Genomic DNA, 13,310 nt, shown 5'->3' on the forward strand with positions numbered 1-13,310 from the left:
AAGGGGACTACCCTGGAATAGCCCTGATGTAGATTTAAAGTGAGGCCAAGAGGGCTGCCTTTTATAGCCCCCCAAGGCCAATCAAGAAGTATGGCCATTTTATCAAAAGGTTAAGAAAACAGCTTGAAATTTGATAAACAACTCGACCTTAAAACTTTAGGTAAAACTCAAATTCTTAGGCGTAAGTTCCAATCAATAATAATTGCGAGTGTTTTTCAGCATATAAGCTATTTTGGTCAATGATCAAAACCCCAAAATACCTTATCAATGCCTTAGAATAATTCTAGGAAGTGGCTAAGTAACAGGACATAAAAGTGTGATAGGACATTTTTCTGTCCTTCTACCAAACTAATGTTAAGTGTCATGATGCCCGCACATTTGGGGGTGACCAAAGCAAGAATTGGGCAGCGAAAGATGTCAAGGATAAGTTCATAGTGCACAATTTTAAAAGTGGCACACGCACTCCAAATGAGCTGGAGGAATGGCTCACAAAGCTGGAAGATTGCTTCCGCTTCCATCCCAAACATGACGAGGAGCGCCATGCATTTAGAGATGCATTTAGAGGATTATGCTCACACTTGGTAGCGGTACACGAGGGACTCTTAGGAGATGCCTTGTGCAGTCACTCTCTCCACGGAGATGTAGCAGTTTCCTTTTTTGGATGTGTATCTTGTCTCATAGGCATATAAGGCCTTCTACAAACGTTAATACAACTTTCTTTCTTTCTTCTTTCCGCAAAGGCCAACCATGTGGGCTCAGTTTACAAAGCTGATGGCCACTACATATGTATCCCCACTAGTACTAGAGCAGTAGTTAGCAGACTTCTATGCACTATCACAAGCGGGCACAATGCATGAGTATTTGCAGCAATTTTGGAAATTTACCCTTCTTGTGCGTGACATATTTAAGAAGGGAAAGTTGCTGCATTTTATTCAAGGTTTGCCTCCCTCCCTAGCCTCCCACGTGAGGTCTCACAAGCCCCAAACTATTGAGCAAGCTGCCAAGCTGGCGGATATATTTAACAACAAATACGAGCAAGCTACAGGCAGCCCACATGGGACTGTGAGAGTGATGAATACAATGAGGTGGAGGGGCCTATATATAGCCCCAGCCCCCCATCCAGTCAGTCCACTAGACAGGCCGACTTGGCTGTCAAAAGGGCGGACCCCCAGGTCGGCGTACCCCTCCCTACCCACAGACTGGGTAATGGGGCCTGGTCCCCCAACCAAGTCGGGTCTACTGACCACGGGGTGGCCTGGTTGGCCCCCCATGCTGGACCAGCCTATTCCCGTGGCAGCAAAGTAGGTCCTAATTGACCCTGAACAGCGCAAAACTCGTCCGCACCATCCTGCAACAGAACATGGTTAGGTAGGAGGAGAAAGACTGCTGTTAAATCACACCAAGGCTCCAAACCTGAGGTGTTCAAGCCCACTCGTGGGCACAAGCACTTTGGTGGCTTGTAGGCTCACCCTGAGCATGCACAAAGACCCAGCAATCACCACCCATGCAACTATTTCTTCTGCCCCACACAGACTCGAAATGAACCTCAAAGCTCATCCCCTCTAATGAATCAGATAATCCACCTACACCAGTAACGAATGGTGAGGGGTTAAGACTTAGCAAAGCAGCTAATTATAGCATGGAACCTTCCAGGGAATTGAGATGCCTTGTGTCCACGATTCGAATAAAGTTGTAATAAAAGAATATTGTTTATGTAAGGAACCATGGTTCAAGCTGAGTCGTGAGAGCATGAGAATGAATATTGACTGAGGGAGGACACGTGTTCCAGATTGATGAGATCTCCCCAGCTTACCGGATACAAGGTCAAAGCATTCAAAGGATAGAGCTCCATGAGGTGGTCCCTCCTGATAGCCTAGCTCCTCTTCCTCCTCCGGAAACTCCTCCGGAGGACAGCATATGGGAGGTAGTAGCCAGTATCACTGCGTGGAACATATGGGTTGCTCGTTGCAGTCTGGTGATGGGTGAGCATCCGGTCCCACCCTCGACTACCTTGGTCGCCATCTGGTAGGATATCATCTACACCATCCGCTCCACCTGGGAGGGTGGGACCCCAAGCTCTAGGGCGACTGTCACAAGGCGTGCTTGATTCTGCAAGGCTTGGCCTGCAGGAGTTTTTTACATTTTCACTCCGCGAGGGATTCGCTGGTCGTATAGTCCCCCCACCTAGCTGTTAGCCCCCAGTACCAAAGATCCCCTAGGTAATGAGCTGGGTTTCTCTAGAACAGGCCGGTTTTTCTTTCAGCCTTTTCTCCGGTTTTTTCCCATACTCAGCACCTTTGGGGCTGCTGCTTTGTATGAAGTTTTTCAAGCATTAATAGAAGGTTCCTTTCTTTGCCAAAAAAAAAAGGGACGGCTCAGTCTCCCAAGCAATGCTAGGCACCTTCCAATGAATTCCCCTCTCTCTCCTCCCTGTGACCCATCAACACCATGCTCACCACCCCAAATGATGACAGAGGATTTTGTTTGCAGTGCATAATTATGTTTACAGATTAGCAATCGGGCCCAGGGTGAAGGAGAGAGAAGATCACGACCAAACTGTACTTCATTCTCCTTTTTCCACCAAAAACTCCTCGACTCCCTGTACAATCCTCCTTTTCCTCCCTTCAGTGTCCTCCCTTTCTAGAATTTTCCCCGTCCTTTGTTCCACTAAGTCTTTCTCTATTTCCCATTTACATTGCACCTCAGTTTTTAACCTCGTAACCACTCTACCCCTGTGAGGACACAATCACCTACACAAAACTTCTCTCAAACTCCTTCAATTTCTGTCACATCCTGAAACTTATGGAGTTCCCCTTCTTCATCTAGACTCCATAGCAAAGAAGGGGTTACAACTTTCCGTACCATAATGCCCTTTTACATAAACAAGAATTTACTGTAACAGTGGCATCTGGAATGCCACAGAATTGGTCAGCCAATTAGCAGCCCTATTATCTATATAAACAAGCACTCCCTCATTCTTCCATCTCCCAGTGTAGCAGCAGTCCCTCCAGGAATCCCTCCTCCAGCTTGAGCCTTCCCCGGAGCAGCAGCAGCCCCTCCAGTGTTTGCTCCACCTCCATTAGCATGTTAGGTCATCAGTAGCCCTAGCAGCAGAGCCTACAGCAGCTTCAGCATCGGTAACCTAAACAGTAGATCTCAGCAGCATCAACAGTAGATCTCAGCCACAGCAGCTCTCAGTCTACATCAGCAGCAAACGTAGTAGCCTCTCCAGCAGCAGACCCAATAGCCTCTACAGGATCCTACCTTCTAGGGGACAGATCAGCCATAGCAGCCTCAGCCTCGGCCATGGATAGCCTCCTACCCTCAGCATAGCCCTTTAGTAAGACTCAGACAAGCCCTCTTCAATGAGGATTCACCACTATCGCACACCAACCTCTACACGTGTACAAGGTGATCTTGTCTTGCTCGTTACATCATATGTTGATGACCTTATCCTCTCTAGAAAGTCATGAGCGCTCAACAAGCACGCTGGGTTGAGTTTCTGGCCAACTTTCACATGACCATTGAGTACATTCCAGGACTACGCAATGTAGTTGCAAATGCTCTCAGCAGGGTAACTCTAGCATCAGCTATGGTAATCTCTACATTATCTGTGAATGTACCGAATTCATTCAAAGGGAAGTATCTAAATGATAAAGACTTCGGCACAGCAGTACAAGTTCTTTCGAAAGATCAACCTTCGACTTCCGAACATAAGATTTTCTCATCCTATTCTTATACGGACAACCTTCTGTATTATCAAGATCGCGTCTGTGTACCACATGACCATCGAGTGGCCCTAGCTGATCAACTGGTTCAAGAAATGCAAGACATTCTACTCCCAGTTAGGGATCATATGCGAAAAGTGCAAGAGCGGTATCAACGTTCCGCCAACAAACGTAGACGTCACCTGGAATTTGAAACTGGTTACATGGTGCTATTATTTGTAGCCCCACATCGCTACAAGACGGTTAAGTCTATGTTTCCTAAGTTGCGACCGAGATACTATGGACCTTTCTGGATCGTCAAGAAAATTTCACCTTTAAGTTACAAATTGGAATTACCACCATCATGGGGTAAAATTCATCCAACATTTCATATTTCTTGGCTAAAGACGTACATTCCAGGCAATGAAGTAGTTCCTCCTGCAGGTGATTATGTCCAAGAAATCGAAGACGATTATGTTCTCCTTATTCCTGGACCATTGACAGCGAGAGACTCGACATCGACTTATCACGGAATTCCTTGTTCTTTGGTGAGATTTGGACAACTCCGACGCTACTTGGCAATCTGATGAAGACTTACAGCAGTACCCTGACATTTTACAGCAGTATTTTCAGAATTTACTGTGATATTTTCTACACCAATTCATTATCTCCACCAGGGTCTTATTTTGAGTGGGAGGGGATGTCACGATCTGTGACGTAATCCTTTCTCTATACCTTAGACTTATGGATGGTTTGATTAATGGACACTTGTCGAAGGGTATGCCCTTTCAACGGGACACTTCCTATGAGGCACAACCCTTCACAAGAGACATTCTATTGAAGCGACACTACCATTGTAATGTACCCTCTCATCAAGGGTCACACCCTTCACAAGGGGTACACACCTCTTCATGCACATACACTTTGGAGTACACACCTTTTCATGTGTGACTCTTCACTCTCTATATAAGAGAGGCCCAACTGTATGGATGAGACACTACAGACACTCAAGCAATACAAATATTCCTTTTTCTCTGCTATTTCAGTCTCCTTTCTGTTCCTTAGCACATTGCTAAATATAGTAAATCTAGGATTTCTTACAGTGAAGGCTGCTCCAGATGATATGATCACAACACCTTGCTGCCCTAGAAGACAGCCAAGGTCCAGCCTCTAGGGAACTCAGTCTGCAGCACACCTTCCACTCTCCTTCACCCCCAGTGTGAGGCCCAAGGGATGATTTATGAGGCCCAAGGCCTCTCCTTTTATAGGGCACAAGGCCTGCCCCAAAAACCAACCAGCAGCCTCAATCAGGCCGACCAGGCTGCTGCAAAACCGCCCTAGAAGGGCTCTCATAACCAGGGCCCCTGGCCCACAAAACTAGGGCTTTGGCCCTCACTTCAAGGGCTGATGCCCTCTTATATATGCAGGGTCCAGCCCCCTTCTGCCCTGCCATTTTCTAGGCATGGTAGCCTGGCTGGAACCAGCCCTGCCAGCCCTATACCTGGCCGACCAGGCTGCTGATAACCCCCGCCATGTTGTGCCTCTGCCAGGCCCTTCTCCAGCGCCGTACGGATCCGTACACCCTGCTGATGTCATCACGCCCTTCATAGGGCTCTGCTGCAGGCCATACGCTTGCTCTGCAGTTCCGTCTTGCCAGGTCATATCCAGGGCTTCATGCCCCCCGCCATCTCTCCTGCACAAGGTCTCTTGTGCTGTCCACATGACAGCTCATGTGCTGCCCATGTGGCAGCCCCATTCTCTGCCCATGTGGCAATCTATACATCCCTAGGTCCACCTCCCCCATGCTCTCCTCATATGGGGGCTTACAGATGGGGAGGTGACCATTCCAACAGGCACAAACTTCGATTGGGGAGGACTTATCTGGCACATGAACTGAAGGCAGGCTGCTCAGCAACCACAAAGCTGTTTGAATCCTTAGCAACAGAGCTGAGATGAATGCGCAAATCCCGAGGCCCTGTTGACGAACCAGCTTATGAGCTGTCTCGGCTCCCAAACCAACAGCCAGACGGCAATTCATAAGGGAAAGATGGTGATGAAGGAGCGGAGGGGTGGCAAGTGGCAAGGAGGAACAATGCAAGCTGGAATTCAGATCTAGAAGGCGCTGGAGCAGTTGAGAATCAAGAGCTGGCTGCCAACGGAATAAAGGTGCCCCTTTTAATGCAGAATTCATGAGCTTTTAATCCGATTAGTGCCCTAGCTTTTGAAAAGCATGACCTGCCAAATCTAGATGCTTGCTTTTAGGGTTTGCTTGGCGAAAAAGCAAAGTTGCTTTTTTGCCTTCTCTCCTCAATCTAGCAAAGATTTCCCTATCTCTAAGGGTCGATGCCTACATACAAGTGCATCCCTGAGCTTTCCAACTGAAAACTCGACCCTGAGCTTCTTCTCCCTCTCAAAACGCACCTCTTACCAATCAAAACGACTTCCAATCACAAACAAGCATGCCATCTTTCCTCAAATTCGCTCCTTCCTCTCCCATGAATTGATATCCTACCTCCAACCAGAACTCATCCTCCCTCACATGGAAATCGCGTCTTTATATACCTAGATGAATCCAGGAACATTCCCAAACTCATCCTCTAAAAACACAACATAGTGCAGTTTCAATCTCACAAGAGTCTCTCATAAGATTGAAAACCATAAACTCCATCACGCATAGCAGGGACTACTACTATGACATCCCCACTGACGTCATCAGCGCCCAACAGTGGGTGTAGACCATAGTATAAAAGTATGCTCTCACACATACAAATCCACACACCCACACATACTTGAGCATCCATTTATACAAAGTCTTCGTCCTGAGTTTCTGTCGGCACTCCGGAGGTGAAGGGCAAACTCAGCCATGACGAAGGCTAGCAGTAAAGGAGAAGGCTAATCAAAAAGTAGTCCACATCTCTTCATTCAAGCTACAACTGCTTGTGAAGTCTAAACGATTTCATTTTAGTCTCTCCCAAACGAGCATCTAAATCTAAATCTAGCTGATAGGCAACGCACCATTTAAGATAGAAAGAATTATCGCAATACCAGCAAGCCACAACTTGGACGAAAACTTCACAAGGTGAAATTTGCATGTCCACTAATACGGCAGCAGCATATACCTAGATGAATCCTAGGGAAATCACGTCTTCCCTATCTGCTGACGAAACAATGCAATTTCTAGCCAAGCAGTACAAAAACATGAATTCGCACCTTACCTGGGAGATCCAAACAGGAATCTAAATCACCTCCATAAATTCGCCATCCACGAGTGACTGATAGCCAACTGACACGACCACGATTGCTCCAGGAAATCCAGAACCACAAAGAGAGGCACAAGCTTGCTCACCACCCAACCATGATGGTCACAGGTCTAGGACCCGTAGAATCCGATCATCCCCCCAAGCCACAGGCTCGGCTGCTGGCACAAACATCTGCATCCAACCAGTCCACAACCTCCTGGCGTCCCATACCACCTGAAGGCGCCCGTAGGGCCTTAGGACTGCGCTGAGAATCCGGGCTACGCTAGAAAGCAGGTGCACGTCCGCATCACGATCCAGGATCCAGACCAGCAAGGAAGAGCTAGACCTGCTCTGACTTGCGTGAATGAAAACTGAACCCCTATGCCCAAATAGCTGGAACCCTAACTCGTACGTTGCCCTTGCAACCCAACCTGACAATCGCCTGCCTAGCCACTAGCCTCTCCAGGCTATCAAAGCTAATCCTGTGCGCCTAAGCACATGTCAGATACAATCCGTGCACATGACACAATGCCTGCCTGTGAGCCCCTTACGAGGACATTAAGGCTGCCCGGGGTTTTTATTGTAGGTGCTATTATGCCCTAGATTCTGGGCAGGCCCAGGGAGGAAAGATATTCTTTTTGTGTTAGGGCTGCCCGGAGCACACCCGGATCTGGACCACAGAGGCCCAGCAAAGAAGCCTTTTATAGGCCAGGTAGGGGAGCAGCCAGGTCAGCAAGCTGTTCAAGTCAGCCAGGAAACCAGGTTGGTCGGCCACATACTGCCAAGTCAGTCAGTCCAGGGGTGGACAGTTCCCTTTATAAATGCACTCCCCATTCAGTGCTAAATGGTGCAGTCCCCCCACACAGCCTCTCCTACGATTGTATTTCAGCCTATCCTGCCTACCTAAGCGGTCCTACAGGCACATGGAGCAGAGTTCTGGTGCAGCCATAAGTTCCTTCAGTCTGCTGGAACACAACAGTGGATCCTTGTTCACAGATTCAATATTTCAATAAATCTACAGTTCTGGACACTCTGTTGATTTTGAGTTATTTGTGAGTTGAATCTGGGATGTTAGTAGTGTGAACTGTTTCCTGAACAAGTCTCTCTTTTTTACTTTCTACAGAAAAGCAGGGTGACAGCAGTAGATTTTGGACCCTTGTTGGGCCTGCGAGGAGCTTATATTACTAACGGATGACCATGACAGGAGTAATTCTATATTTCTGCTTTCAGTTTCACTTCAATTAGACATGAGATTCTTAGGGGTGTGCTAGCATGTCTTTTCCCATGATGTAATTCTGGCCTGGCCTCATAGGGCTCTTTGGCCTTTGCAAACATTATAAAACCTCTCTCTCTCTCTCTCTGTTTTTTATTTCCTTCCCTTTGTTTATCCCAATTTGTAAGATTGGCTAGTCTATTTAACGTATGTATTTTTGGACACAACCATTGCAAACCATTAGAGTATCACGATCGCTGAGTAGCTTACAACAGTAATCTGATGTCTCTTTGATACCCTCTGACTCCTGAAATGCAGCAGTTATCTAATAGCTTTTATACTCATTAAACAGAAAACTAAATGAATACATTAAGGATGACATGCCAAGATCACAAAATTGAAGAGAACAAAGCCAAATTTTAAAAACTTTTCAAAACTTTTCAGCAATTCAAACTCTTTACCCCTTCTCCACAACATATTGAGCCAAACCTGGAAAACCCAGGATCTTGAGAGCCATAAGAATCTCTACGAGGGTCTCGCCAGACATATTTCTCAGCATCTTTCCGTACTAAAGAAGGGTTGCGAGTCTTTGGTGGAGGTACAGGTATTGGATCCCAGACAATTTTCTCCCATTCATCTCTCATTATTTGATATCTTCGAATATATGAGGTCCAATATGGCTCTTGATTCTGATATGCAGGTCCACAACAAACAAGCTTACATAATATATACAGTTCAATACAACTCATATAATTTTCACAGCAAACCAAGTTGCATTACATCTTAGGGGGCATATTCAAATCCAACATCAGCTTCACAAAGGACCACCCAGTGATCCTCGTGAAAATAGCTCTCGATTTTGATACGTAGGTTCACAACATGCAGTATATGCAACTACATACAGTGCAACAAAACTCTAAGTCTGATAAAAGCATTCACAGCAAACCACCTTGCATTATATCTTAGGATGTCACTCAAATCAAATAGTAGCATTTAGCAAAAAATCAAAAGGATTGTTGGTAAGTTACTCCCATGAAAATTCACGAATGAGGGAGACAAAGCAAAAATGCCTTTTATCAAGTACATCTTCATACCAGGGAATTGAAGTTAAAAGAAAATTCCTAGGTAATAGAAAACGTAAATACCAATCATTGCAAGGGGGAACAACCTTAATTCCCATCGCTAAAGAAATAGAAATTAGGGATTCTGCTAAGCTTCATCATTAATATGTGTCATCTAAGGCAAGTCGTGCTTTAAAGAACACAGCATTAAGGTCTTTTGATTCTCATGCCATGACTTTACAAAACCAGATAGAAGGCCTGGGATATCTTCTCTCATATTGAATGGCAAGGACAGACACGAGATTAGAGTTTGGAGAACTGATGTACAAGAAACATAACAATTAACTTTTGAAAGTGTTTTTCCTTAGGCAATGGACCGAATTTCATACAGGCAAAAAAGAAACTATAATAGGAATAAACCATGTCTGCTTGAGTCTAATCCCTGCAAACCACAAGGAGGGATGGAACCAGCCTCGAAGCTACACTAAACCTGCCAGTAAATGTCCATAAAGCAAAAGGTGCCAACACCAAAATCACAGAGAAGCACCAACAAATTGTGCTAGACTGATGCAATCTCCTATTCAGCCAGAACCACTTTGCAAAGTGAACTTCCATGAGGAGCCTGCCACCGTCGTGCAGGAAGTTCTGTGATCCCATGCCCACCAGAACACCAGACTCGACTTGCTTCAGGCTGTCTCTCCTACATTTCTTAAAGAGTAAACATTATGGCCATCCCAAGATAGCCACAAAATATATATCTAGACGAATCCCAGAACATGCCCAACTCATCCTCTAAAAACAAAACACAGTGTGCAGTTTCAATCTCCTGATATTCCTCATACTATTGAAAACCATAAACTCCATCACACATAGCAGGGACTAGCTACTATGACGTCCCCACCGACATCATCAGCACACAAAGAATTTATATATATAAATCCATAAGGCTTTAATATATCCAATCTTAACAAATAAAATGAAATAACAAAGGAAAGAAGGGAATTTGTACGCAACTTTAGACAACATTATGAGGACATGAGAAAAATAACAAATAAAAGAACTTAGTAAGCAAAGACACGCTTACGTCTCATCAGTACCCATGCATAAGCTGCCATTCTGGAATCTCTTGGGTAGACCCAGTGCTCACTCAGCTTTAAATCCCAACCCAAACAACCAAAACTTTGATAGCAAAAAGGAAGAAACAAAGCAGAAAATAAGAATAGGAATGCCAGACACACACACTTTTTTTTTTTTTTTGGTAAATCCATGATTATATTATCAGCAAAATTTACATGAGGGTCTCAAAAAAGCAGAGAGCCTCAACAGGAAATCAAAAGCCTTCGTTTCCCTAACTCTCCTTTTGGGAAACATTTTTGGCTTTTTGGCAGACTTCCTGCAACCCTGGCCAGACACACACACACACACATACCCACACACACACAGAAAGAGAAAGACTTAAATTAGATTAAAATGCTAACACAACCTAAGTGGGCGGACAAATACGACAACTAATGCTAACACAAGGGAGCAAAGATAAACCAACGTACATATAAGAAAACAAATGAAACACCAACGCAAACACGAGGAAATAATTATTATCATTATTTTTAGATTAGTTTGTTGTTTTATTTGTATACTTTAGATTAGAAATAATATTAATAAATAAAATAAGAAATTTGGAGGAAATTTATAATAAATAAACCAGCGAGTGCAAGTACTCGTGAGCACTGCCCTTAGAGGCACGAGTTGATTTGGGAAGGGAGGAAGAGAGAGAGACAGAGAGGGAAAGAGGGACGAGTTGAATTAGGAAGGGGGAGGAAAGAGAGAGAGAGAGAGAGAGAGAGAGATGTCACTGAGAATAGAAAGTGAAACGTGAGGAAGTACACTTTTTAAGAAAAGTGTAAGGAGAGCACTGCCTGCAGGGCAGTGCTAACAAATTAGAGAGAGAGAGAGAGAGAGCGCGCGGGCTTTGACGCTCCCACTTTACAATAATTCTAAGGGATCCTAAACATACCCAAAGCTGAAAATCCAAGATATAATGACTACGTTTTTAATAAGATTGTGTACATAATCATAAGACGTATGCTATGTGATATCAGCGAGATGGATATGTAACTATCCTAGTTGCATGTACCAGGGTTTCTAGTGATCTCTCTCTCTCTCTCTCTCTCTCTCTCTCTCTCTCTCTGTAGTGATCTCTCTCTCTCTCTCTCTCTCTCTCTCTCTCTCTCACACATCTTCTAAGGTCCCTTGTTGTGCCACAACGGTAAAATTGTTATCATCGTCAAAGTTCTGCTCAGTATTTAGAGACACAGAATATTACATTCGTTCCGGCTAAGTATCAGTTTGCATTGGCGTACTCTTCGAGTTACTCTACTTATATGAATCCAAAAAACAAGGAAGACAAACGTACGTCGGTTCTGAGTTTCAGGCGTGTCAGCATCAATTGCTTCATTCTGTCTTTCCTTCTTTTCTTATTGGTCATTTGCGTGTTTGGCGAAGGCTCCAGCACACGCTTGGGATCGAACTCCTCCGCTTTGAAAATCTCTCCATCGACAGCCCACCACTCATCTTTCTGGGCTCGTCGATGAGTCAGGTAGCCTCGGGAGAGCTTCTGCAAGATAGACCCATCAACTCAACGACGTGAAGACCCAAAAACCTGCATTGTGGGAAAGCTCGTTGTGAAAGAGGAGTAAAAAACCAGCTGGTCTACCTGGTGCAAAGAAGGAAATCTGCGTCTAAATGATCCAAGCATGCTGGCGAAGTTCACGCTTGCTCTCTCGAGTCGACTCGAGAGCTTTGTTGTCCCACGTTAAGTTCAACCAAGTATTTAAACAAGAGAACCTTGCAAATGCTACATTAGTGTACCACCTGCCTGCCCATGGAGGTGGTAGTTCACACCTGTGATTGGTGTCACGGTTGGAGTGCGCGTCCTGGCAAGGTACCTGGCCATGGAGTGCGCGTCCCTCTTTGCTTTGACACAAATTTTGTGTGTTAGTGCTCGGGCTCTTGGGCCAAGAGAATGGCCGATGGTGGGTGGAGTGAACCTAGCCATGATTTGGAATCTCCTTCAGAGAAGTAGGGCTCTATCAACGCCAAGGCCCCATGGAGGAGAAAAGCTTGATCACCAGAAAATCTCTTGGCGGTTTCCAACACCAACCTAGCTTGATGATTTTTGGAGGATTCCAACCAATTTTTCGATGCCAAAGTGCAATGATTGGCCCACAAATATCGATGTTCTTTATGGTTGGTTGAAACAACCTTCAAAGTCTTGTCATGCCCTCATTAATCACAATCTAAGCCTCAATGGGGACCTTTTTTTTACAATGCTAGCTTAGCATTCAACTACTAGGCTTTTAGCCCCAGCAGTAGCACGGGGAAGCGCCCTTCACACACCATACATGGGTGCTTAGTATGTAACCACACATTCCTTGTCCTTTCTCTCGAGTGTTGGTGTGTATCTCCCTTCAAAATGGAATGGATGGTTGTTTCATCAAGCTATTGCAAATTTGTACTCACAAAGCCATGATACACCAACTCAGGGGGATCACCATCAAATAATTTAAGTCTTTCATTAGATTTTTTCATCTTGTGTGAACACTTTCTTTGGGATTTTACCCAAGTTGTTGAACTAGTATATGCCTTCACTCGAAAGGAAACTCAATTTATGGGAGCTACTTTAGTAGACCAAAGGACAAATGGACTACCCAATGTACTACACTAACAACATTATCATCATTCGAGTGCAATTATAGAACCATTGAGCAAGATAGTTTAGGCATGGTATATAGCTTGCAAAATGACATTATTTGCTTGGGAATCCATTTTTGTTCTGCATGGATCACTGACTTGATTAATGAAACAACAATACAAGGGAGATAGGTCAAGTGGATGATGCTACTAATAATGAGCCTAATTTCAAGATTACAAGCAAGCTTAGAAAAGCCCACCATCAGGCAAGCTGCCTATTCAAACTATTTGTTGACAATCTATTTACTCACCTAGAATTCTCTACAATTACCCACTTTCTGGATTCAATTCCATTGCGTTTGTGAACCAATGCATTCATTTCATGAATATATATATGATC

At 44.7% G+C, this 13,310-nt stretch overlaps 1 protein-coding gene across 1 annotated transcript in view; it reads right to left on the bottom strand.

Annotated features, from left to right (window-relative positions):
* Window positions 1–12,123, bottom strand: part of LOC147904967 (uncharacterized) — a 40,491-nt gene extending 28,368 nt beyond the window's left edge. Inside the window, exons 1-3 of the mRNA XM_087393072.1 lie at window positions 11,934–12,123; window positions 11,634–11,834; window positions 8,649–8,848 (exon numbers count right to left, since the gene is read on the bottom strand). Coding sequence (XP_087249198.1) covers window positions 8,649–8,848; window positions 11,634–11,834; window positions 11,934–11,975 — 443 coding nt within the window. The 5' untranslated portion in view covers window positions 11,976–12,123. The remainder of the gene's footprint in view (window positions 1–8,648; window positions 8,849–11,633; window positions 11,835–11,933) is intronic.
* Between the last annotated feature and the right edge of the window lie 1,187 nt (window positions 12,124–13,310).

Source organism: Dipteris shenzhenensis, chromosome 2, assembly GCF_047967505.1.
Source record: "Dipteris shenzhenensis isolate YYH24624 ecotype China chromosome 2, Dip_SZ_1.0, whole genome shotgun sequence".
NCBI classification, from domain to species: Eukaryota; Viridiplantae; Streptophyta; class Polypodiopsida; order Gleicheniales; family Dipteridaceae; genus Dipteris; species Dipteris shenzhenensis.